General features: G+C 42.4%; 1 protein-coding gene across 10 annotated transcripts in view; it reads left to right on the top strand.

Moving 5' to 3' along the window:
* znf536 (zinc finger protein 536) overlaps positions 1-25,399 on the top strand; it is a 165,290-nt gene that overhangs the window by 87,520 nt on the left and 52,371 nt on the right. For all 10 annotated transcript variants that reach the window (XM_035396757.1, XM_035396761.1, XM_035396758.1 and 7 more), the window contains one exon: positions 23,929-24,087. In XM_035396757.1, the coding sequence (XP_035252648.1) occupies positions 23,929-24,087 (159 nt within the window). The remainder of the gene's footprint in view (positions 1-23,928; positions 24,088-25,399) is intronic.

Raw genomic sequence — 25,399 nt, 5'->3', positions numbered from 1 at the left:
AAATGTAAAGGACAATTAAATAAGCAGTTACAGAGCTTTTTTATATTTTTTATTCTTGGTAGCCATCATTGGGCAAGGCAAAGGGACATTCATTACTTAGCTATGTGTTTCCATTCTACCCTTGTTCCTAACCCCATTGACAGACTACATAAAAAAGCCTTTTGTGCGAACATCAGGGCCCTGACATGAGGAAGATAATGACATGAAAAGTTTGCCTCAGTTTTTTAGCGATACTCATCTCCTAATCAAAGAGGGGGGGAAAAAGGAAGAAAAAAAATTTAAGTCCAGGGATTAAGATCTCCATTTTTTTTTTGCCTGTGCATTCCAATTGTTCTTAAAATATTTGGCAATGTCAATTAGTAAGTGAGCAGAGCTAGCTGATGAACACAATTTTCCACTAGACTGAGCACCCTATTGTTGTCGAGCTAACAGCAGATTTCTGAGGTCATTATCATTCCCTGTTAGCCTGGCCCAGCTGCTCCTCTCGGCTCCAGCCAAACTTTACACCACGGCTCAGGGTAGCAGGCAGCAACAGGGGGCTGGGAAGGGAGGAGTGAGAAGTTGGCTTACTGCTCACAGAGAGAAAGAGGGAGAGGGAGGGAGGGAGGGAGGGAGAGATGGATTGGAGAGAGGAGGAAAGGATGGGGAGAGAGAAAGGGTAGTGAAAGAGGAGAGAGATGGAGGCAGAAAGAGAAAGCCGTAGAGGGAAAAAAAGCCTTCCGTCTTGTGGCAGGAAACAGTATTTCAAGAAAAAACAGAAAAAAATAAAGCTTTTTTTTAATATACATTAGCAGGGAAATCCTCTTTCTACGCTGAATTCCTGGTGTTCCAGCAACCCTTTTCCCCCAAATTACTTCGCACTTGCCAACTGAGAAGGCACTGACTAGCAAAATGGACCACAGCAAATGAGAGTTATGTTATTTCCAACACAAATATGAGGAGAGGATTTGGGGGTTTTGGCGATGTGGGGCAGACTGTCAGGAGAGTAAGAGCAGAAAATGAGCTCATTCACAGATTTTTTTATTCCTTTTATGTATTTTGTCTTTTAACAGTAATGGAAAAAATAGGCAGGGGAGTTGGGGAGCTGTGATTTGGGTATTAGTTCTAAATGTATGAAAAGAAAAAAAGTAGAATCCCTCAGAAAATACAAAGCAGATATTTACCATAAATTACACATATCGATTATGCTTTTGGTGCTCATATTTTGTATTTGTCCCTGTATATGTATGTGTGTATATATGTGTGTGTCCATATAATTTTTTTAAGAGTGAAATTAAAACACAATTGTAGGAGTCATTCATACATACATTTATTTGTGTTTGATATTTTAGCATAATAAAAAAAATGGGATTAAAAATGCTTATTCCTTGTCTCCTACCCCTACCCCTCTGTCTTCTTTGTGGCAAACTGCTTCACTGAAAAGAGGGAACCATTTTAACCTGTCAACTTTTGTAGCAGGCCAAGCCAAATTATCCATTTTAAAATCCCACAAGACAAGCCGTTGGGATAAAATTTTGCGGGCAATTTTAAAACACTAATTGCCAAAAGAATCCCCTTTAAATCTTGTGATAACTTTTCGGAATTAAAAAATGGTGACATTTTTTTTTGTTTTTTTTTTGCCCTTGTGCCCCGTATTCATTTGATGCCTTTCCTAGCTCATGTTCTCTGGACAGTGGGCAGCGTGGGGACGTCTGAGGTGGACGTCTCTGAGGATGATATATCCGCTGAGAGATGACGGATGAGCGGGGGAGGAATGTTCTGTGCTTCCACCGAGCCCGGCTCCTTAGAGTGGATTTGCTGTTCGGCTGCGCTTATGCGCGCTGTGCTCATACATATCCCCTCCAGCCCCCTCCCAAGCCCTGGCTCTCCGGCGGAGAGGAGGCGGCTTACCTCCCTGGATGCGCCGGGCGCCGCGCCGCGCGCCGCACCGCGCCGCGCGCCGGGCTCCGTGTTTGCGGGAGATTTGCGCGGCGGCTTTCGGCCGTGCGCGCGCCTCAGAGCCCCGCGCTCTTCTCCGGCTTTGGGGAAAGCGGCTACGGCAAAGCCGGGGCGCGCGGGGCCTACTGCCGGCGGCGCGGCGCGGCTTCGGCTCACCGCGTTACATAATCCCTGCTCTGCCGCGCGCCAGCCCACCTCCCCCCCGCCACCCCCCGCCACCCCCCACCCTACCTCAGCCAATCGTCCCTGAAAAATCAGCTATTGCTGTGTAATAGCGAGACGTGTAGCCCCCCCCCCCCCCCACTCCCCTGACTGGCGAACGAGCGCTTTGAGGGCGTGCGAGAGGGCGGCAGTGTGCATGGCCGAGGCAGGGTAGGCCGAAGAGGGCCCTCTTTCAGGATGTTGGCCTGGGGCGCGTGTTTATCAAACGATCTCTGGTGGCTCCAGTACATCCATGTACACCCTACAGTAAGACCCTCTTTAAATCAAACCCCTGTCCGGTCAGCTTACTGTTGTCGACAGCAGGACCAAGGGACAGAGATAGGATAGCCATCGTTAACTTCATTGTTAATCGGTGGGCAATTGTTTTGATTTAGTATGAGGCGTGGCCTTACCCTCTTACTGGGGGAAAAAAGAGAGGGTTATTGATTATTTATGGGTACTAAGAACATAAAATAAGGACAAGCACAGGCCATTCAGCCCATCTACGCTTGCCATTTACCTATAAACTGAAGAGTATCTAGTGCTCACCTTTTACCTACAAGCTGGAGTGTCTAGCACAGCATTTAAGCCTGGAATAGAAACTCCCTTGGGTCTCTGCTTCCAGTGCATGATCTAATGTGGCCCTTTGGCTTATACATGGCATTTGCAGACACATTCTACATAGTCTACATTAGCCTTCCTTGGATTTTTATTGTTTCTTTATTGATGGGGGAACAGGTTGCGATAAAATCGCAGAGTACATCGCAATATTGTGCCACTCACCTTCGATACATCCACCCGTACAATTCTGAAATTACCGAAAACTGTAATTTACCGTATTCCTCAGAATCTCAACAAAGCAAAAAAAAAAAAACCCCAACATCTGATATGCGTATCCAAAAGATGCTTTTTATCGCAATGAAAGCTCATTCGTTTTGAGCGAAACAAAACACAAAAAAAACTCCCTTTTGTACTCGCCAGCTGCGTGCTTTAATGTGCTCCCAGAAGCTCTTGGCCCCTCCCCGACACACCTTTATATATTCAAAAGCTATACGTCTAATCCCCCTTGCCTACCTGTAGAAAGTTTGCATTAGTTGCGAGCAGCATCAAAGCCTTGCTCTCAGCCTGCAGCTGCCAAACATCTTGTCCCCTGTTATTAGATATCCAGCTGTCAGAGAGAGGCAGGGGGAAAGAGGGAGGAAATCTCTCACCAACCATATGGTACAAAGTTCTGCCGGAGCTCGGAGCTCCAAGGATTGTTCAGCGCCGCTCCGTAGGCAAATGGCAGAGTGATGTATCTCCCCGCTCTCGCAATATCAGGCTCGCAGAGATATTTTTAAAGCTGGGATATTGAAACATACTGGAAGTAATATGTCAGCGTTGTACGCGATATTAGCAATTTAGCTTTTGGAGCTTTGGCCTGGTTTCCTGAGGAATATTGATTTAGCAGGATAACATCCTCGTTGTGGATATTACGTGTATTTAAATGACATATGTAATGCTAAAATTTACCCTAGTTGCTCTGTCATTGTTTTCCAGCTCATTTCGTACGATGGCTGGACAATGTACTGATGTTGATAAAATCAATAAATAAATAAATCTGTTTCTAAAAGCAACATTTTATTTATTTTTATTTATATAGCAATATATATTAATTTGTGTTATAATAAAGAATACCAGAAAATTCCTATGTTCTGTTCTATGTTCTGTAATAATGGACAGCTAGAGCTATAAGGGGCCTTAATACAGCCACCTTGCTGTTACTAATTTGCTTAAAGCTTGACATATTGTCAGCAAGCGTTGTGTCTCAATGAATCCCGAACCCTCACCAGCACTATTGTGCGGCTGTGAATGGATGTTGCACATTGTAATTGGTGAGTAAGAGGGAGAGAGTGGGGGAGAAAAGTGAAAACACAAATCTTTCCTCAACCAACCTGAAAACAGTTGCTATTAAATGCGAGCAGGAAAGATTAATATAGCGGTAACATCGTTTTGGAGGGACAGTAACGGTAATGGCCCCTCTGGGTTTTTAATGAGTGTTGTGCCCCAAACAAAATGAGCTAATTAGTGTTATCATCCATATATCAGCCTATACACGCTGTGTATTTACGCATCCTCTCTGTCGGCACAGGAACTGAACCGGGGCTTAGTCTGGGTAAATACAAATGGGAATTGAAGTTGGAAAAAAAAAGAATGTTCTCATGCACTGTCGTTAACCGGCGCTGCGTACTGACACTAAATTATCGATTCTTGGAGCATTTAACGGGATGGCCCTGATTGGCCGCGGTGGTTAGCTCCCTGGGCAGACAGACTGTTAAATGACCGGTCTTCAAGGTGCTATTCTCAAAGCAGTCTGATTGATGATGTGGTGTTCGTGCTCCACCAGTGTGGACTCAAACCTGACTCTGCATTTAAGAAGCCAAGCAACTTTGCCATTTTTTAAATCTTTTATTTATTTTTTCTTCTGCCTGCCACTCTCTATTCTTCCGATTGCTATGGTGAAAAATACAAAAATTGATCCATTAAAACGTGGAAGTGCGGATATATAGTGTTTTTTTCCCTGGTTGGTTTTTAAAGCCGTGCTCTGCTTTCTATTGCACTGATTAGGTGGATGGAGCTAAAGGAAGGATAACAATGTGGTTAGCAATATTCTGTGGGAACGGGGGGCGATGATAGCCTGATATTTGAACACAAGCCCTGTTGCCTTTGTGTAAACCCTGTTTGTCGGGCAGCTGGCTTTGTTGGACATGCTGACCCCTAGTTTATTTCTTTTGCGCTAAGCCTATTATAAAATCAATAAACAATTGTGTTGTTGTTTTAAAAAAAATCTTTTTTCTCCTCTGTATATCCTCTACAGAAGGACTCTGCCCCTACTCAAATGTGCAGGAAAGGGACCCTCTGTCCCTCTCCTACAAATAGGCCTTAATCAAGTCTTTAACCAAGTCATCCCTCTGTACTAATTCAATTGGGTCCATTCACAAAGCCACCCTGTATTTGAAGTGGGGCGCCCACATCATTCATACAGATTCACATGAATTTTTGCAAACTCTTCCTATGCATTTTACTGTAAAGTCAAGGGGAGCAGGGGGTGATTCGGGTCTGATGTCCTATTCAAGGATATTAGTTCTGCTCTAAAGAACCCAGGAACTTCTTTTTTCAGCATGCTTTATAGATAATGTAATATTGTGACCAGAATCTACTTTGTACATTTGGGTTTCGCTTTCAGGAAATAGAAAATTAGCATAAAATTAGGTAAACCTGGTTTCACTAATGAGTCTTTTATCCATATCACCCATTTCTTTTCACTGACTTCATTTTATTTTCGGGATATTTAAACTGGAATAAAAAAGGATTTTCAGACATGCTCTCAAAAAGCAATAACCTTTGTGATAAAATCTGCAAACTGACTGATTTGTAAAATATGCATCAAAAATAAAAATGACTTCACTATCGGTGGAGTGTATGAATCCTACTATAGCATTAGGGATGAAAATGTAAACCTTCTTTATTCTTCCAGCTTGCAATAACTTTGAAGTGAAAATGGCAGAAACAAGTCTATGTTCTTGTTGTAATTTTTTTAAAAGACGTATTTGAGTGCTCGTAATTATGGATAATAATCTGTGACTGAGGGTTTGCTAATGAGACAGTGTTGTATGTACAGTTCGTATGGAGTCCTCTATTCAATGAGACCAGTGTGGGAAGAAGAAGACACTCTTTGTTCTAAGTGCTTTTGCCAATTTGAAATCGTGCCTTTACAGTATGTTCAGTCCTTAAGAATTATTTATTTTTTTTGAGCTGTGCGTTATTAGCAGATTTTTCCAAGCTGTTGAATCCTCTGCTGTGCGCTCACCATCCCAGATTGGCTGGTCTTCTGGTGAGATACGAACACGGTTTGCCCTCGCCGCGGCAGAGGTCGCCCGCCGCAGCCCTCCCAAACTGCCCCTGTTTCTCCCGACATCATCCCTGGGGATGCTCGGAGGAAGTGACACTGCACTCCGCTCGCGCTCGCAAGCTGCTTAACAACGGGCTGCTGCCATGCGCCGGCCACCGGCTTGTACAGCGACAGCGTGCCACCCGAAAGCGGCGTAAACACATATTGTTTCAAAGCAGAAATAGAGCTGAATTGTTAATTAATCACACAGGACTGCGTAGAGTCTACACTGCCAGGGTCCTGTGGCTGTAGAATTCACAGGAGAGGGTGGAGGATGGGGGCGGGGGTGGAGGGGTGGCTTCAGAGCAGAGGAGAAGGAAGAGGGCGGGGCCACACCGACGCTCTCCCGTCTAGGCCCCGAGTCTCTCCGGCCCCGCCCCGTTCGGCTCGCGGCCGGCCCCCGAGCACGTTTTTGTCCCTCCGCCTTTTTTCACCGGTCCCTTTTCTGTCTGTCGGGCAAGGGGCGTGCCCACGCCTGATTGGCCCGGCCCTTTCTGATTCGGCCGCTAGGTCGGCCTGCACTCGCGCGTCTCTGTTGGGGCCTGTGGGCCGTACACGCCCGGGCCTCGCGACGGACAGGCGACGCACTGCCGCGATGTGGGAGCGTGCGCTCGGCCTTTCCGTAAAGAGGGAAGGATCCTGAGGTAATCTCTCACACACACGCGAGGAAACGGCAGGCAGCGGTTCCGCTACGGAGCAACGCATTCCTGTAACCCCATTTGCATGCGGCATCCTGTGTTCCAGTATTAGTTCTGGACATGCATAAAGAGAGCACTTTCTCTGCCGTTTTTCCCTTTTTTCCTCGGGGAAAAACATTGACCTCATTTGTGAGGACAATAACCCCCTTGACTTTGGGGATTAAGTCATGAAACCTTTGTGGATTAATTAGGTTTGGAGCTGAATTCGTTTAGCATTGCTGGAATGCGAAACTTGGGTGAGCCGTAGCTCAGATTACAATTGGTCCTGTAGTGCTTACTTCACAATTACATGTTCACGTCGCCCACGTGGATATTGCGCTGCCTTTATTTAGCAGGATGAAGGCAGGGCATTGATAATATGAAAAGGTTGGGGTCCTGATCTTTGCCGTTTACTCATTGAATATCCAGAAGAGAATGTCAACGTAATGAGCACGAAGCGCTAACACCGACGATGCTGTGGGAATTATATTGTTTTAGTTGTCTTGGTAACAAGCTAAGTGTTTGTTTTGTAAGATATGGCACAATCTCAATTTAGTTCGCACCTTTTGTTTTTGTTAAGAGCATATGCTATTTTATTTTAACTTACATGTGAAAAGAGCTGTTAACACAGTTGGTGTACAAATACCAAAAGCGTTTTATGCACGGAGGGAGAATTGAAGAAAGCTGCAAAGCCTTGCATCTGTGCCTTTTTGCATATTGGTTAAGCATACAGCATTGCATCTTCAATAAACATTTCCACAATTGATGTTGCTACCGTGTACTGTTTATTTCAAACTTGGAAAGAAAACAATTTATTTAAAGCCATTTAAAAGCTGGTGAACATAAACTCTGTTAATATTTAACAGATTTAAATGTATCACCCTTATTGTCCTAAATAACGGATTCTGATTTAAAAAGGGACTTCAGGTCAGTCTTTTAACACATGTTGACTGTATCCCTTTTTCCCCTCTAATATGCTATATGCTGAGAGTTCGCTGACGCGCAGTGAGGAAATTAGAGAACACACAGAGAGGAGCTGCTGCAGTATGAATGGCTAGAGAGTCATCAGAGTTTCTCCTACTATTTCTCTATGCGTATGACTGATTTGATTTACCAAAGCGGGATGTTACGGTGTAGAGCAGAGTAGGCCTCAACCATCTCAAAAAGTTTGGCAGATCACAGGAGGGGCAACAGTGGTTTAACACAATCTTTAAGGGGGCCAGTGGGAGCGCTTCTCACCCAAGACTCAGGCTAAGTCCCGGTTGATCTGCGGGAGCACAAAATGCCACATCCCCTGGCGGCCACCACAGGTGATGTGTAATCGCGCTTGCACAGTCCTCCTCCGTCCAGGATCAGGTATTTCCTATTAGACACAGAGATGAGACTCAATGGGAAGAGGATTCTGGGAGACAGGAAATCCTATTGTGTGAGGTTCTGAGCTCCCCTTCACATTTCAAGCATTTCTGCGGGTCTTCAGGAACAGAGGATTGCGTTGCACTGTGGAAATGTTTGGGGGAAAAAAGGGGTAAAAACCTTCAACTTTAGAGAAAGAAAAATGTTAAAAGTTTGGAGGTTTTGGATTTTATTCATAAGAATCAAGCTGTTCACATTCTGATAATGGCACCATGTCAATGAAGTCTATTTTGGTAAAGTTGTATTTTTAGTCGTGGTGAGACATCATGCGGCTCCAGAAAGGCGGGTATATCTCCTGTGTCGCCATTCTGTGCTAAACCGCAATTTTTTTAGAACGATCAGCTGAATTATAGAATTCTCAACAACTCAAAATACAGCTTTTAATATGATAGCATGCTGACGAAACCTTAATTCCCCCCATTACTGCAGCATTGCGAAACAAAAATGCTACAGCAACGTTCAGAGAACATTGGGGCACTGTCATTTTTTGTTCACCTGCTCGGTAGCAGAAGTTGAACCTTCTGCTGAATACTGTTCAGCAGGTTAGTTAACAGTGTAACACTTTTGTGGTTGAATCAGCAATTTGTCACAACTTGCCATCTGCAAGCTTTTTTAAAAAAAAATTTCATTCAAGATGGTGAGAAATTCAGAATTTTGGAGCAATGTAAACATTTCATCGATTCACGTGGATATATTCAAGAAAAAACAATTTGCTGCGTTTATTTGAATACATTCTCCCAAATGATCCATGAGATCTTTTTCAGCATGAGAACAGACAGGAGGACAGAGGGAAAAAAAAAAAGAAAAAGCGTCTGTATCCGTGTCCTGGCACTGACAGAGAAGTTGTGGGTGTTGCACCCCACGTCTCACAAATCCCAGCAGCACCACTATTTCAGGGGCACCGTGCTGTAAGAGGGGCCATCTGGTTGTTTTGCACAAGTGTTGTGGCTACGCATCCGTACAGGATGCCGACTTGGAAGTGGTCACCTACTCCGCGAAATCGCTCAATCTTCTTTTCTCCTTCAGGGCCTGTAAAGAACAGGGTCATGTGACCTTTGCAGGAAGTGCAGTTTTCAGCAGCTGAGTGTCAGAGCTATTTGTGATATTTATTTTTTTCTTTGTTTCGTTTTTATAGTTTTTATACTCGCCGTCTCTTTGCGATGTTTTCCTTTGAATGTAATGCCAGGCTGTGGGGTTCTTGGAGGGGCCTACGCTGACAGCAGGTTCCCCCGCCACAAACCGTGCTCACGTCTCTAGGATTGTGCTGTTTTGAGTATTTCTCAATCTTCAGGAGCCATCGTTTGCAAATCCTCCCAAATTTTCCTTTCGCTCGTCAGACTCCATTTCGCGATGTGTTTTCGGCATTGTCTTCTGCTTGATGAAAAAACAGCCCATAGATTTTACCCCTGCTACTGTTTCATTCATTATATATTTATCTACTTATTCATCATAGCCATGTTTATCTGTCTTTAACAGACTGCTTAATGGAGATTACTGAAGTCTTCAAATCTGAATATCTCAACAGTAATGAAAATAGTTTCATTTAATGTCAAATATTTTTTTCTTCCTCTAACCTTCCAGCTCTAATTCTGACCCAATATTTTATTTTATGCTATTTTCTAACCTCCACATTAAGGAAATATGGATTGCATTTAAGAGCTTTATTGGTTATGAGCAGGAATAAATTAACTTTTAATCCTGTAATTATTAGGTAATAGTCAAAGACCCTGCATTATCACAAGGCTAATTCATCCGCTAACCCCACCCATAGGCAAAATTTAATATGTACAACGGGGCTGGTTCGTGATTGTTTTGATTTGGAAAATCAAATTACATATTTCAGATCCCTCCACCATGTGTTGCATCTTTCTCAGTTTTTCTAGAACACTGAAGAATTGTTATCAGGTTGCTTATTAACTATCACAGCAATGTGGAGAGCATGCTGTGTGTGACTCAATCATCTCAGATCAGTGTTTTCCTCGGCAAACTTAGACACTTGGCTGACTGTAAAGCTACACAAAATCCCAAATTCTAGCACAGTTGATTATGAAGCGGAATGCTAAGAAACCTCACCTCGCCACCTGACACCCCTTCCCCCCAAGGGTACCATTGCCCTAGAGAGCATCTTTCGGGGACATTTGCCGTATCGGAAACTGTTTCACGGATTTGGACTGGTGTATCCCCAAATTAAAGCCACATAAGAGTGATCGATGGAGCCAACCTAATCTCGTTAGAAGTATTGTTTTGGAAATAGCATTGCCCATGCGGTGAATCCCAGTGCTGTTTCTGCAGCGCTCTGTTTAAAAGATCAAGTCTTCCAGCTCCCACCTTCCTCTCTCCCAATCTGTTTGTTTTCCCAGCCCAGCAGTTGGCTGAAATCCTAGGTATCACATATCTGACCATATTTCAAGCTGAAATTAAGTATGTAAAAACCTTTCCCTTTAAAGGTCAGACATTAGTGCTGGTAAAAATTGATCTGTGGATTTATGAATTTAGCTTGTGTTAGACCTCCTTTGTAATGGAAGATTCAGTCGGAAGCTTAACATTGCATTGTTTTCCTTTGACAACGTATCCGCGAGACCACTGCAGCTGTTCCCCTGCCCACAATGGCAGATTAATTAGCACAATCATGTGCTCCTGGCTTCCACTCAATATGCAGGTCTGCAGTGGGATAGATAGGTAAATCCTATACATGCATTTCGAGACAGAGAATATACTTATGATGGGTTTCATAACTAGATGTATTTTGTGTCTGACTGGTCAACTCCAACCACGGGTCTAATTGGACAGAAGTATTTTTCGGGAAGTAAATGTTTCCGAAGACAGTTCTTCTCCTCTCGCTCAGAACAGCCATTGTTATTAGCTCCCTTTTCTAATTGAGATTCTGCAGACCGATCCACCCTCTTTCTTAGTTAGTTCCTTGACATTTTAAACTGTCTATTATTCTGCTCTGCTTTCAGGTGCAATGCTGTGTAAATGGCAAGTCAAAAAATTATGTATCTTTTTCATACAGTTATCCATCAAGGACTATTAGAGGATTGGTCTTACAGCTTCAGTCATTACCGAATGCTGTGATCTTTCTGGATTGATTTTATTACTTACATCTGCTGTCAGTTTATTTCCATACTTTTTTCCCCCCTTTCTATTTTTTCCTCTTTGTTTGCATAGTGGTGTTATCCCCTAGGTTGATATAATAATCATTTAACAGTTTAAAGAAATTCAAACCTGGCATCACCAACGCTGACAACAACAACAGCAAAAGGCAATTATCGTGCTTTCAGTCAAAACATTGTGCCGTTAATGAAAACCTTTATTTAAATAAGGTTTCGTAGATTTTTAGCTTGATATTTCGATATTCACATTTCTGTTGTTCTTTTGAAAGCAATGAGGAGTCACATGTGCATTTTGTGCTTGCCAAACGTGTCTCGTGCATATCTCTTTTCTGCCATTGCTTAATGTTTTGAATCATTCATATTACTTGTGCGTATTTGCTGCAATAGCATTTCCCTTTTTTCCTTTGTTAGTGTGTGTGTGTGTGTGTGTCTTTGTGCATGCATGTGCATGCATGTTTTTGTATTTGTGTGTGCTCTCCGTAATGTTTGGGACAAAGACATGTTTTCTTGATTTGGCTCTGTATTCCACAATTTTAGATTTGTAATCAAACAGTTCTCATGTGAGTAAAGTGCAGATTCTCAGCTTTTATTAGAAGGTGTTTTTATACATTGTGGTTTCACCATATATACATTACAGCACTTTTTCTACATAGTCCCCCCATTTCAGGGCACCATAATCTTTGGGACAAATGACTGCACCATTGTTTCTGATTCGTCAGGCATGTTCAGTTGTTTTCTTGATGCAGGTATAAGAGAGCTTTCAGTATCTAGTCTTGATTCTAAGCTTTTGATTGCCTTTGGAGTCTGTTATTGGGAGTTTGTCAGCATGAGGACCAGAGTTGTGCTAATGAAAGTCAAGGAAGCCATTATGAGTCTGGGAAATAAGAAAAAAATGAAATAAATAAATAAATAAAAAACAGCCAGAGACATAGGCAAAACCTTAGGCTTACCAAAATCAACAGTTTGGAACATCATTAAAAAGAAAGAAAGCGCTGGTGAGCTCAGTAATCACAAAGAGCCTGGTAGCCTAAGGAAGACCTCTACTGGTGATGACTGAAGAATTGACATCATAATAAAGAAAAATCCCCAAACACCTGTCTGACAGATCAGAAACACTCTTCAGGAGATAGGTGTGGAATTGTCAATGACTACTGTCTGCAGAAGACTTCACAAACAGAACTACGGAGGCTACACTGCAAGATGCAAACCACTAGTTATCTGCACAAATTGGATGGGCAGGTTACAATTTGCTTAGACGTACGTAAAATACCCTGCATTGTTCTGAAAATACAGGTCTTTTGGACAGATGAGACCAAGATTCACTTGTATCTGAGTGATGGTAAGACCAAAGTGTAGAGGCCAAATGGAACGGCCCAAAATCCGAAGTGCCCCCTTCATCTCTGAAACATGGTGGTGGGAGTTTTGGCATGTGTAGCTGCCACAAATACTGGCTCGCATGTCATTATTGATGATGTAGCTGCTGATAGCTGCAGCAGAATGAATTCTGAACTGTAGAGAAGCACCTTATCAACCAAATACCTCAAAACTCATCGGACAACACTTTATCTTACAGCAAGACAATGATCCCAAACATACTGCTAAAGCAACCAAGGAGTTTTCAAAGCTAAAAACGGGAACATTCTTGACTGGCCAATTTATTCACTCGATCTGAATCCAGTTGAACATCCATTTTGTAAATGTGTTCTTTAACCACATGTTAATTACAAATAGAAATCTGTGGAGTACAGAGCCAAATCATGAAAAAAAGTTTTTGTCCCAAACATTATGGAGCTCACTGAATGTCTTCATATTTAGACATGCTGGTGCGTCTGTTTGTGTGTACAGAGAGACAGAGAGAGCAAAAAGTGAATGTCTGTTTAAAGGGTAAGGCAATACTTCTTTGGACAACCTTTGAAGCATTTACTTCATCACAAAATGTCTGCCCTTTTCACTTTATAGGGATAAAGGAGATTTAAACACTACCACAGAAACAGGGTATGTAACTAAAGTCCAATTTAATGGCGGTAATGTGCAGAGATTCTGGTTCCTTTAAAAGGAAACGATCTGATTGAAAACAGCACTGGGTTCCTATGAGGGTGGCTCAGCTAATTCCATTTAATGATCTATTTCCTCCTCTCATGCCACAAGCAGTTAACGCCAGTCAAGGTACCCACAGTCATCCTGCCAGGGTGTAGGGGGCCATGGGGTGGGGGTGGGGGGTTAGTGTACCGCACTGCTCCATGAGTTGGGGATCACACACAAACAGCAGCTTAGCCAATCAGACCTCAGCCTGGCGACACTGTCAGTGGGAGCTAACAAATTTAAATTTGCGGGGATGCGAAGAATCACCAGGCCACCTTTTCCTGTCTGAGGTTCAGCCCAATGTGTTGATTACTCACTTACTGTACCATTGAAATGGGTGACATTTATTAGATACTGAGCTTCATGCGGTAGGGAAACATGCAATTTTATTTTGCTCGTAGTTCCAGAAATGCCCACATTTGTACTAAATATATGACAACGATAGCTGCAGTGTCATGCTGTTTGTGGAATATACAAGTTTAGCAGAACACATTATTCTCTGACATATGCAACACTGCAAGGCTAGACTGGGTTGAACCCCTACTGTTAAATCTTATCAGGCTACAAAGATTTGCCTGGATAGAATTCTGACACTTACTGACAAACCTGGTAGTTTCCATTCTGTGTACTTAAAATGCCTGTGTATATGTTGTATACTATATGGTGGCCCCCCTTTGTAGCAGGATAAACTACTTGACAGACAACATGAATGAGCTTCTCCTTAACAGCACCCTGTATCCAAGGCCTGGTATATTGAAGACAAACTTGGAATACTCATTTTAGGAAGTTAATTATAAATTATTAATAATCGCAATCCTTAACCTTGATATTAGTGTAGTACAGTGTATATAGATAGAACAGTGCATCTTCATTAGTTCTTGCTTTTTGCCTGCTCCGTATGCTTGGGTATTTATAAGTATATAAGATAGTGCCTAGCGTTACAAATTATTGCCCTCATATTGCAGATGTACAGATCCAGATTAATTTGTAATTAGTACTGAGATTTTGAGCCTCTGTAGATAAAGGACTCAAACTTCCATTTGTGATTCTATAAATGCTGATCACTTAAAAGAACAAACGCTTAAAGCCAGATAAAAATAGCTTAAGCTTGAATTATTTTGTTCACTGACAAAAACAGACACATATGTTTGAATGCCACAGCAAGGCTGTGGCTCAGAGTAAATTAGTTTTAAGTAAACTGGTATTGTTTAGTTGTAAACATTTTTGGTGTGTTGGATCTTTACAGTAGAATCCTAGTTATTGCTGGAATGTTAGCTCATTGGAGGCGTTGTCTGAAAGCAGTGTCATTAAAAGAAGTAGAAAAAAGAAAGTTATTCACCCTTCTAGCTGAAACATTATTATTTAATTTTCCAATATCCAGTCATGATGGAAATTTCTTTGGGGTTTAGGTTCACATTAATTTGCACCAAATGTCAGATATCTTCTTCAGATAAAAGATGTGACACCAAGAAGAAGACATAAGGGTTTTTTTTTTTGAGAAAATAGCAGAATAGTTTTTAGTCATATAAGAAGGAGTCTATTAATAGTTGAGTCATCAGCGTAGCAATGTTCTGAAATGGCAAATTGTTAGATCCCCAATGGTGATTATTATTCTCTGTCAATGACCTTCATAACAAATTAACATTGTGGGAGTGGAGTGGAGCGTGCTTTTTAATAGGAATATGTATATGGGGTGAAATCCTTCCCATCTGCGTTGTAAACCTAGAAGTGTGAAGTGGGGAAAGGGGTGGGGTGTGGGGGAAGTGAGAGTAACAATTTTTTTTTAAACAATTTTATTGATTTTCTTTCATTTCCAAGCAAAGAGCATTTTATGATGTTAATACCATAATACTGCAGGGTTGTTTTTCTGTGTATTATTTAGCTCTAAGGGTAGCTAGGCAAGGAAAACAGGGGCAATGAGTGAGGACTGGTGAGGACCTGTATTTAAAGCCACTTCACAAATCACAGCTTTTAATACATCCTGATTGAACTGCTCAGACATTAAATATCTAGCCTTAGATCTTTACTTTTCTTTTCCCAAAAACAATGGGCAAGAAAGAACGAGAGGAAAGAGCTTTTTGGGCAGCTTTTAAAAAAAATATATTTATTTTATTTTCGACCAATTCAGGAAAAACCAAATAATGTAACCCAAGTGAATGTAGGCGGCTTGAATAACCTTCTCTTATTTAATATTGATTGTCCATATATTCAAAAAGTCTTTATTCATTGCACATTTTTGTAATTGAGATATTGATTGAGGGAGAATTGCAAGTGTGTCTCCTCATGCTAATGACTTACCTTATTATGTACAATTACATTTGTATTATTGTTATTAATATCAGCATAATGACGACGGCAGGAATAATGATGTTGCCTGCGTGCTATGCATCTAAGCATCACAATCTTAAATTTGTTTTACAGGTTGTAGGGCCCCTTTAGTTTACCTTGTTCTCGTAAGAAATAGGAAATCAATGTTAGCCTTGAGATTTTTTTTCTATCATAATGCGTATTAAAGGCACAGCCTCTCATATAAGTTGGCTGTAAGATAAGCATATATTTTTGGATATTTGGCGATGATTACTTGACATATGTATGATTTAGTATATTATACTCTCTCTTTCTTTTTCTCTCTTTCTGTTTTGCTCTCTTTCTCTCTATCTAATTTGAATCAACAGAACACAATATTCCTTTGCAGATTTCCCAGCTCTCTCTGATGATGAGCAGTCAATCTTTCCTCTCGTTCTAGAAATAGCTGTACAAAATAAGTAATTGTACCTTACTGAACCCGTGTTCAGCAGTTGTCTACGATCATGAAAATGCACTTCTTGTACGTCGCTTTGGATAAAAGCGTCTGCCAAATGAATGTAATCAATCTCTTCCGAACAGGGGACATGATTAATATTTACCAAATAACACCCCTAAACTTTACATCCTAGAGATCCAAACTCCCTGTAGAACGGCCCAATGGAAGCACATTGCCCACCCTGTCTGCCTGAGACAGAGGAGCCCTGGCATTATCACCCAAGTCACAGCCTTTTCTTTTACTCATAACTGTGATCAGGTGGCAGAATAATAAAGTTAGTGAGACCTCAGTGCTTCTTTAGCCTCTTTTTTTTCTTTTGTAACATCTTTGAAGCTTGAAACAGATTTCACAAAGAAAACAAAGATGGACCGGTGCCAGCAAACTTATGGCACCATTCCTGACTGGGGAGCTCAGCAGAGCCAGTCTCTTTAAAGACAGTGAGGTGCTCCTTCTGTCATTTGCTGAAGAAGGAGGAGAGCGTCCATTGTTGTTATCATCATTTATACATCGACTGTTTGGCTGCGCCATCTTTCGCAATTATACACCAGGGTATTCTCTGCACGACTGAGAGCAAAACGGTCCCGTCGCCTTTTGTTTTGCGAGACCATATGCATCAATAAAAATGCATGCCATAGATTTGTGGTAAATGGATGACCTATGGTGCGCACACTGAGCCTTAGAGTAGAGCTGAGGTTAATGTTTTATTTACGCCTAATACATTGTTTAATGCTTTTAATGAATGGCATAGTGTAACTGAATGGCGTTGGTGGAGGTAGTGGGCTTAGAAGTCTGGTACAGATTGTCTTGGCAGGAAAATTATTATTAATAATAATAATAATAATAATAATAATAATAATAATAATAATAATAATAATGCACGAAAACAAAGCTAATTCCTCTTATTTTTCTGCTGCCCTCTTCATTAAACTAACATGTTTAATAAATTTGAAAACTGATTTCAGTTCAAAAAAATAAAAAATAAAACCTGTGTGCAATCCTTCCACGTTATAAACAGGCAGAAAAAAAGCATCTCTCTCTTTTTGTTTTTTTGTTGTATAATAGCAGTTTTACTCGCGGCCGTGCTAATAAAAATGAATGTTTCTGATTACTATCTGCGCAGCACAGGTGCATGTTTGTTGCAAGGAGAGGTATGTTCATTAATTTTCAGCTATGAAAAGTGCACCGTGCCATAAATACACAGTCCAAAACGCGCCCGCTGATAAATGAATGCACAGATTGTTAATGTACCATTGTATGGGGCTGTGTGTTGCAGAGCTTAAAAAAACTTGTGCCAAATTGGAGCTCACTGGAGGTGCAACAACCCTTTCAAGGTCTAGATTTTTACATGATAGAGGGAAAAAGGGCACAGAGAACACACATATACCCTCTGTTTTGCAACCGCATGTGCTCATTGTATGTGTGGAATTACATTTTTTATTTCTTATTTATTTTTTAATGGAGAATGCAAAGACTAGTATTTAGTGCTGAATATTATTTTGCATTTCATTTTTGCCTTGTGAATCATGAATGTCGTTTGATTTCTATACACACACACACACACACACACACACACATATATATACATATCTTTTTTTGTTGTGCCTGTATACCTGTGTACAAATGACATAAATTGTCCTTCATCCATACATATAGCAAAGTGCATCTTTTTTAAACCACTGTGTGCTCTGACATGAAAATGCAGATCTTTTATCATGTCCAATTTAAACACAATAAATGAAATATAGAGCAATCCTTTTTTTATTTCTCTTTTTAAACCTCAATAAATAAATAAAAAAGCATTATGAACATTTCAGCAATGCTTGGAGCAAGATAACATAGCTTCACTGCAGACAAAGGAAAATTCAGCTTGAAATGGTTGTTTTTCAGTAGCTGTGAAAATGTTTTATTAGGGGACCGCCGAACACCTGCCTTAAAATGTCGTTCTCAACATCTCCCGAATGCCATTTTGCTTAATTGACTTGGAAATGGCCCAAATGTATTGCTGAATGCAGTCTAATTAATATTAATAATAAATGCCATTATTAACATCAAAGAACATCTGGTGCCCCTGTTTACTCACAAGCCTTATATCTAACACATTTTGTGGCTGTTTCATCTTGCAAGCATTATGCAGTAAACAGGGTTTTTATTTTCTATTTTTATTTATTTTTTATTTTTTTTGCCACACAGGTCATAGTCACCCCCTGCCCAAGTCCTAGTATTATACATGGTGCTCATTTAAAAAAAGGGAGTGAGAGAGATTTAAATGTTTCCTCTTGGCTGCATTGGTTGCCGTGATACCATAGAGGGTTCCGGGTCTCTTGTGTATGCCTTTCTTTAAAAAAAAAATTTAAAAAAAAAGTGCATCTACCAGCATCTGTACACAGGGCTGTACCAGGAGTTCTGTACAATAAATCAACCACTAAATAACTTTAATCTAAAATTTCATTAAGCAGTTCTTGTCAGGTAGTAAAAGCAGGGATAATGCAATGGTGTTTAATGATAATTGGTGTTTGGTTAATAAATTCTGCAAGTTCAAATTACTTTCTAGCAGTCCGTAGAATGCTAGCCTCAGCAGTGTAACTAAACCTCAAATTGATTAACTTGCATGAACCAGGCGTTCACAAAGATGGCACCCGTCCAAATAAAAAAGAGAACAGCGCATCAGCCGGATGGTGTTATGTTGCTCCGGAGTAAGGAAATGAATTCCCTCAGGGTGCATTTTTAAAAGCTAATGCCTTTCAAATGATGTCATCACATTTTACTTTCTTTTCTTTTTTTAAACCAAACATTTCTTTCACATTTTCTTCTTTCTGCACGGAGAGGCCAGTCGCTTGTCAGAGCACGTGATGCATTATAATAATGGAAACATCTTGTGTTTTATGATTATTTTTTTTATTCCCTGTGTGTGATATCACAGTAATCAAAACCACAGAACAATTTAGCTCGGAAGTGTGATTGCAAGGGCACCATTAAGGGAGAGGCCTTTTTTTTTTTTTTTTTTTGCTTGTTGTTGTGTTTCTTTGTTATTTTTTTTTCCTTCAGCCATTAATGGGAATAGGGTGTGGTCTGTCTGGAGAGGATCCCTCTCACTCTCGTCTGTCTCTTAGGAGACACACACAAGAAGACGCACGCACACACACACGCACACACACACACACACATGCTTACACATGCATGCACATACACACTTGTGAATACATATGCATGCACGTGCACGCACGCATACACACTCAGTTAAATGCGCACATAAATGTACGCACAAGCAGACACACGTCAATATACATACACACACACACGCGCACACACACACGCACAGGCACACACACGCGCACACATACACACAGGTATGCTTGTTTTTGGGTGGGTCCTCAGATGTGTGTATTGTGTCACACCAGCTCTGCTCTCCTTGACACGACGGTACTGTTCCAGACAGTCGCCAGGGTGACTGATGTTTATCCTCCTCCCAGATGGCTTGTATGACTTTACTACAATTTCATCTTCATTCTTCCTTCTGTAATGTTACACTACATTTGGGTAAGGCCATAAAAGAGCAGGAGATGAGACTAACCATGTTTATTGTGCCTGAAATTGAAAAGTGATAAATCATTTATAGATATGATGCCAATTATATTCTTTGATATTTTTTATCATGTATTATTAAACAGAAGTTAGGCTGCCTGAACCACATTATTATGATTCTTCTTCTTCTTCTTTTTCTTATTATTATTATAATTATTATTAGTAGTAGTAGTTGTAGTAGTAGTAGCAGTAGTAGCATCTAATATTTTGTACATTATTGCGGGAGATTCAATGCATTTTCCTCTTTAATCATAAAACAGTTCTAATGGAAAAATGAAATATTGTTGACAAAATAAAATAAGCCAAAATCTCAAACCGATTATACCCTTACATATACCAGGACATGTTCACCTATTCCTTGAACAGTTTGCCATGTAAGCCATAAAACCTGAAAGTAAAGCACTGACTGTATACCAGTATATGGTGCCATTTTATAAACATTTATGAAGGAGAGCAATAAGAGTTATAGTTTCAGGCTTTTACAAGTGCCCAGCTGCTGGTGACAATTATTTAAATGCTGCGTGCCTCATAGATTTTTCTTCTTTTTTTTCTATAAATTAAATAAATTATAAAAAACAGAGAATAGTTATAGTTGCAGGGATGTTGTGCGTCTCTCCATCCCAGACACTTCTGGAAAAGACAATGTATAATATGCGGGGTGACCTTCAAATGTCATAAATGTGTTGTGCAATAAACTGTCAATATTTGTGGTTATATGGTACAGGATGACTTTTACAGTAATTGGAACGGCCACATTAAAAGCCCCGGATCAGTCAGCTGATTAAAGGCAGAGATGCAGGCAGGCCGTCACCAGCTCTGACTCTCCTGCCAGTCTCTAAAGGAAAAGAACACTGTACGGCACGAGGGTGTGGGGTGTTTGGAGGGTTGTGCCCACAATCGCACGGGATCCGTGCTATCTCTGTGATGGATGAACACGGAAGGGGACGAGCTCAGCCCAGTTGGGTTAAGGCACATCGGAGGGGCAAGCTGAACGCTGAACCCCAGGCTCAGTGTGGGTTATGGAGAGTGTTGGGAACACTGAACCCCAGGCTCAGTGTGGGCTATGGAGAGTGTTGGGAACACTGAACCCCAGGCTCAGTGTGGGTTATGGAGAGTGTTGGGAACACTGAACCCCAGGCTCAGTGTGGGCTATGGAGAGTGTTGGGAACACTGAACCTCAGGCTCAGTGTGGGTTATGGAGAGTGTTGGGAACACTGAACCCCAGGCTCAGTGTGGGTTATGGAGAGTGTTGGGAACACTGAACCCCAGGCTCAGTGTGGGTTATGGAGAGTGTTGGGAACACTGAACCCCAGGCTCAGTGTGGGTTATGGAGAGTGTTGGGAACACTGAACCCCAGGCTCAGTGTGGGTTATGGAGAGTGTTGGGAACACTGAACCCCAGGCTCAGTGTGGGTTATGGAGAGTGTAGGAACAGGTATCAGAGTGAAACAGGGTGTGTTTGAGGGTATTTTAGGGTGTTGTAGGGGTGTGTTGAGGTAATGTGGAGTGTGGTATGGGGTGTCTGAGTGGGTATGCAGAGTGGGGTAGGGGAGTATGAGGGTATACAGAGTGGGGTAGGGGAGTATGAGAGGGTATACAGAGTGGGGTAGGGGAGTATGAGAGGGTATACAGAGTGGGGTAGGGGAGTATGAGAGGGTACACAGAGTGGGGTAGGGGAGTATGAGAGGGTATACATAGTGTGGTAGGGGAGTATGAGAGGGTATACAGAGTGGGGTAGGGGAGTATGAGATAGTATACATAGTGGGGTAGGGGAGTATGAGAGGGTATACAGAGTGGGGTAGGGGAGTATGAGAGGGTACACAGAGTGGGGTAGGGGAGTATGAGAGGGTACACAGAGTGGGGTAGGGGAGTATGAGAAGGTATACAGAGTGGGGTAGGGGAGTATGAGAGGGTATACATAGTGGGGTAGGGGAGTATGAGGGGTATACAGAGTGTGGTAGGGGAGTATGAGAGGGTACACAGAGTGGGGTAGGGGAGTATGGGGGGGTATACAGAGTGCGGTAGGGGAGTATGAGATAGTATACATAGTGGGGTAGGGGAGTATGAGAGGGTACACAGAGTGGGGTAGGGGAGTATGAGAGGGTACACAGAGTGGGGTAGGGGAGTATGAGAGGGTACACAGAGTGGGGTAGGGGAGTATGAGAGGGTACACAGAGTGGGGTAGGGGAGTATGAGAGGGTATACAGAGTGGGGTAGGGGAGTATGAGAGGGTACACAGAGTGGAGTAGGGGAGTATGGGAGGGTATACACAGTGCGGTAGAGGAGTATGAGAGGGTATACACAGTGCGGTAGAGGAGTATGAGAGGGTATACAGAGTGCGGTAGGGGAGTATGAGATAGTATACATAGTGGGGTAGGGGAGTATGAGGGGTATACAGAGTGTGGTAGGGGGTATGAGTCGGTAAACAGAGTGGGGTAGGGGAGTATGAGGGGGTATACTGAGTGCGGTAGGGGGGTTTGAGACGGTATACAGAGTGGGGTAGGGGAGTATGAGAGGGTATACACAGTGCGGTAGGGGAGTATGAGAGGGTATACAGAGTGCGGTAGGGGAGTATGAGACGATATACAGAGTGGAGTAGGGGGGTATGAGATGGTATACAGAGTGGGGTAGGGGAGTATGAGAGGGTACACAGAGTGGGGTAGGGGAGTATGGGGGGGTATACAGAGTGTGGTAGGGGAGTATGAGAGGGTACACAGAGTGGGGTAGGGGAGTATGAGAGGGTACACAGAGTGGGGTAGGGGAGTATGAGAGGGTACACAGAGTGGGGTAGGGGAGTATGAGAGGGTACACAGAGTGGGGTAGGGGAGTATGAGAGGGTATACAGAGTGGGGTAGGGGAGTATGAGAGGGTACACAGAGTGGGGTAGGGGAGTATGAGAGGGTACACAAAGTGGGGTAGGGGAGTATGAGAGGCTATAATGAAGTAGGTACATGTGAGAGACTATACAAAGTGAACCAGGGTGAGAGATGAAGTATTAGATCATAAAGATCACGAGAATCAGCTCAGTCACAACAATTAATATGCAGATGCTGATTGTGTTTTTTTTTCCTTGCTTCTTAAATCTTAATTTTGTTCTTTTATGAGAGAGAGCGAGAGAAAGAGAGTGGGGAAGATTACTGGAAGAGAAGCTTATGAGTCTGTAAAATAGTTGCTTGAGTGGGTTGCTTGATTCAGAAGTGTCTCCCCCCCACATACCATATCATGTGCCTTAGAAAAATAACATTTTTAACCTTATTTGTGTTGTCGTGGGTCATGTGCTGACTGACTGGCAACACAAGCAGTGGATGAGGGCCAGTTACTGTTTTACTGGCCTGGCCGGGGGTGGGTAAGGAGGGGTGGCACACATACTTTCTTCATACTGTAGGCTTGTACAATTTCAACAAATTCTTCACGCCATAACACTCTGTTTAGCGCATTGAGGGGGACATTTCAAACAAGACAGTTATTCTGGTTTCTGTGCTGTCAGTTCTGCGATTTATAAGATCACTCCTAGTTTGCATATGGTATAACGTGAACCTGTGAATACTACAAGTGGAATACTTTGCTTTAAGAAAATCTTCTTGCACTGGCATTGCCACGGAAAAAAAAAGAACAAAAAAATGTTTTGTGCACGATCTCTTTCAGTTGGCATATTCCTTACATGGGTTAATTGACTAATTCCAGATGCAAGTTTGTTGGACTTGTCACACGTCTGAATGAGTAACAGTTCAGAGTGGGCGGGGCCTCAAGTCATCGCCTTTTCATCTCGCCGGCGGAGGAAACGTCACCTATCAAAGTCAGGGCCCTACAGCACGCTCGGCCTCTGCTGAGACAGCCATTTCTTTTCTTGTATTGTTCATTTCAGTACAATTCACCATATGCTACCCGAAGACGATGATAGTGAGGATAAAAGATGAAGAGAGTACAGGGGGGAGGACTGGGGCGATATGAAAAGGAGACCTGAAAGCTTACGGGCTGTCAGCATTCTGTCAGGTCGAAAATGGGTGGGAGAAATAGCTGTGCAGTCCCATTGATGTGTTTGACTTTGTGTAGCGTTAGCAGATTCGGAGGGAGGAAGAAAATAGACGGAAAGAAAGGAACGCTTCCCCGACGCGCGATGTCGAGGACCCTCCCCGAGGTCCGTGGTGGTGGTGGCGGTTCTGACCGTGCGTGCCCTGTGTCGTTGCAGACGCCGGGGATGAAGCCGGAAAGCCGTCGGCCGGGGTCCAGCCGCCCACCTCCCAGCACCGAGACAGGGCCCTGGGCTCCGCCATGAAGGACTGCCCTTACTGCGGAAAGACCTTCAGAACATCTCACCACCTCAAGGTCCACCTGAGGATCCATACAGGTATGCCACAGTCTGGCCATGTTGGGCCCCGAGTATGATGGTGTGTGGAGGATTATTTATGGAGCGTGGAGTGGTTACGCTACTAGAAAAGGAAACCCCTCCCCCTTCCCTGGGCTAATCCTTTCTCGGCCCTGTTTCTGGTTCCCCGCACACTGTCCCCCGCAATAGCCATGTTGCGTCTCCCCCTGCCTTGCTGCAAGGTTGAGGGTGTGCCGGGGCAGAGTAATGATGTGGACACTGCTGAATCCATGAAAGCTGCTCCAAACGCCCCCAGTAAACATCCGGACACGCCATTGCTGAGTGAACACTGGGAGAGTGCCCTGGATAAGGACGTCTGCCCAGTACATTATTCACATAGATGTGCAACACACCTAAAATTAACTTTATTGCAACGTCTCCTTTTTTGCTAGAATTTATTTAGCTCAAGGGTTCCGAGTTCAAATCCCACTGGGACACTGCCGTTGAACCAGTGTACTGTAAAATGCACTCATTTTGAAACAAGGAAACGCAAGCCACCTTGGGTTAGGACAACTACAGTGATTCTCCACAGTAAACCCATATTGTCACCATTTACGTAGAGCACTCTGAAACTGTAATCCTGTCAATTGATTTGAATGCTCTGGTACACATACTAACTGTTAAACTACTTAAAAAGGGGCCGGCTTTCCTCGAACCAGCGAGGAACAGAGAGTGATTGACAGTATCTGGAGTCTGCTGCAGAATATAAATGCAGTGTATTATCAAAAACAGCACGGCTTTACTGAAGATGTAAATCAGGAAGCAGTTCTTGCGTACCATCTATTTAAATTAGGGATACCTTAACCTTATTTTTATGTTTGCAGTTCAGTCTGTCCTGTAAGACCTCTAGTTTGGCTGCCGGATGGATAAAATGTGAAAATGAATATTGTAGTCCCTTGGGGGATTGTTGGTCTCTTAAAAATGTGATATATTTATCAGCAGCTGTTTCTGAATGTGTTCTCAAAAGGAAGGTTTAATAGCCAGCCTTTGGCATTTGAAAAATCTTTAGTGTAGACTTTTTAAAAATCCCAAGCAGCGTAAATGACTTTGCATGTATATCTGACTATTTCCGAAGCTCAAAACTCAAGATCTCCTGTTGCTTAGAAATCATTTCCATTTTTTTTTTTTTTTTTTGCCTGCTCTGAACAAGTGGACCACCCAAACAGCCTCTGCCCTCTAAGTAATGAGCACATACCTCTGCTTTGAAAGGGAATTAATACAGGAGTGTCATAGAGGCTTGCACTACACTGAAATAATTAGGATTTTTTTTGCTGACACAGAATGCTCATGTCAA

Source organism: Anguilla anguilla, chromosome 16 (genome assembly GCF_013347855.1).
Source record: "Anguilla anguilla isolate fAngAng1 chromosome 16, fAngAng1.pri, whole genome shotgun sequence".
NCBI lineage: Eukaryota > Metazoa > Chordata > Actinopteri > Anguilliformes > Anguillidae > Anguilla > Anguilla anguilla.
Note: the sequence above shows the minus strand (reverse complement) of the source record. Positions and strands in the feature narration are given on the sequence as shown.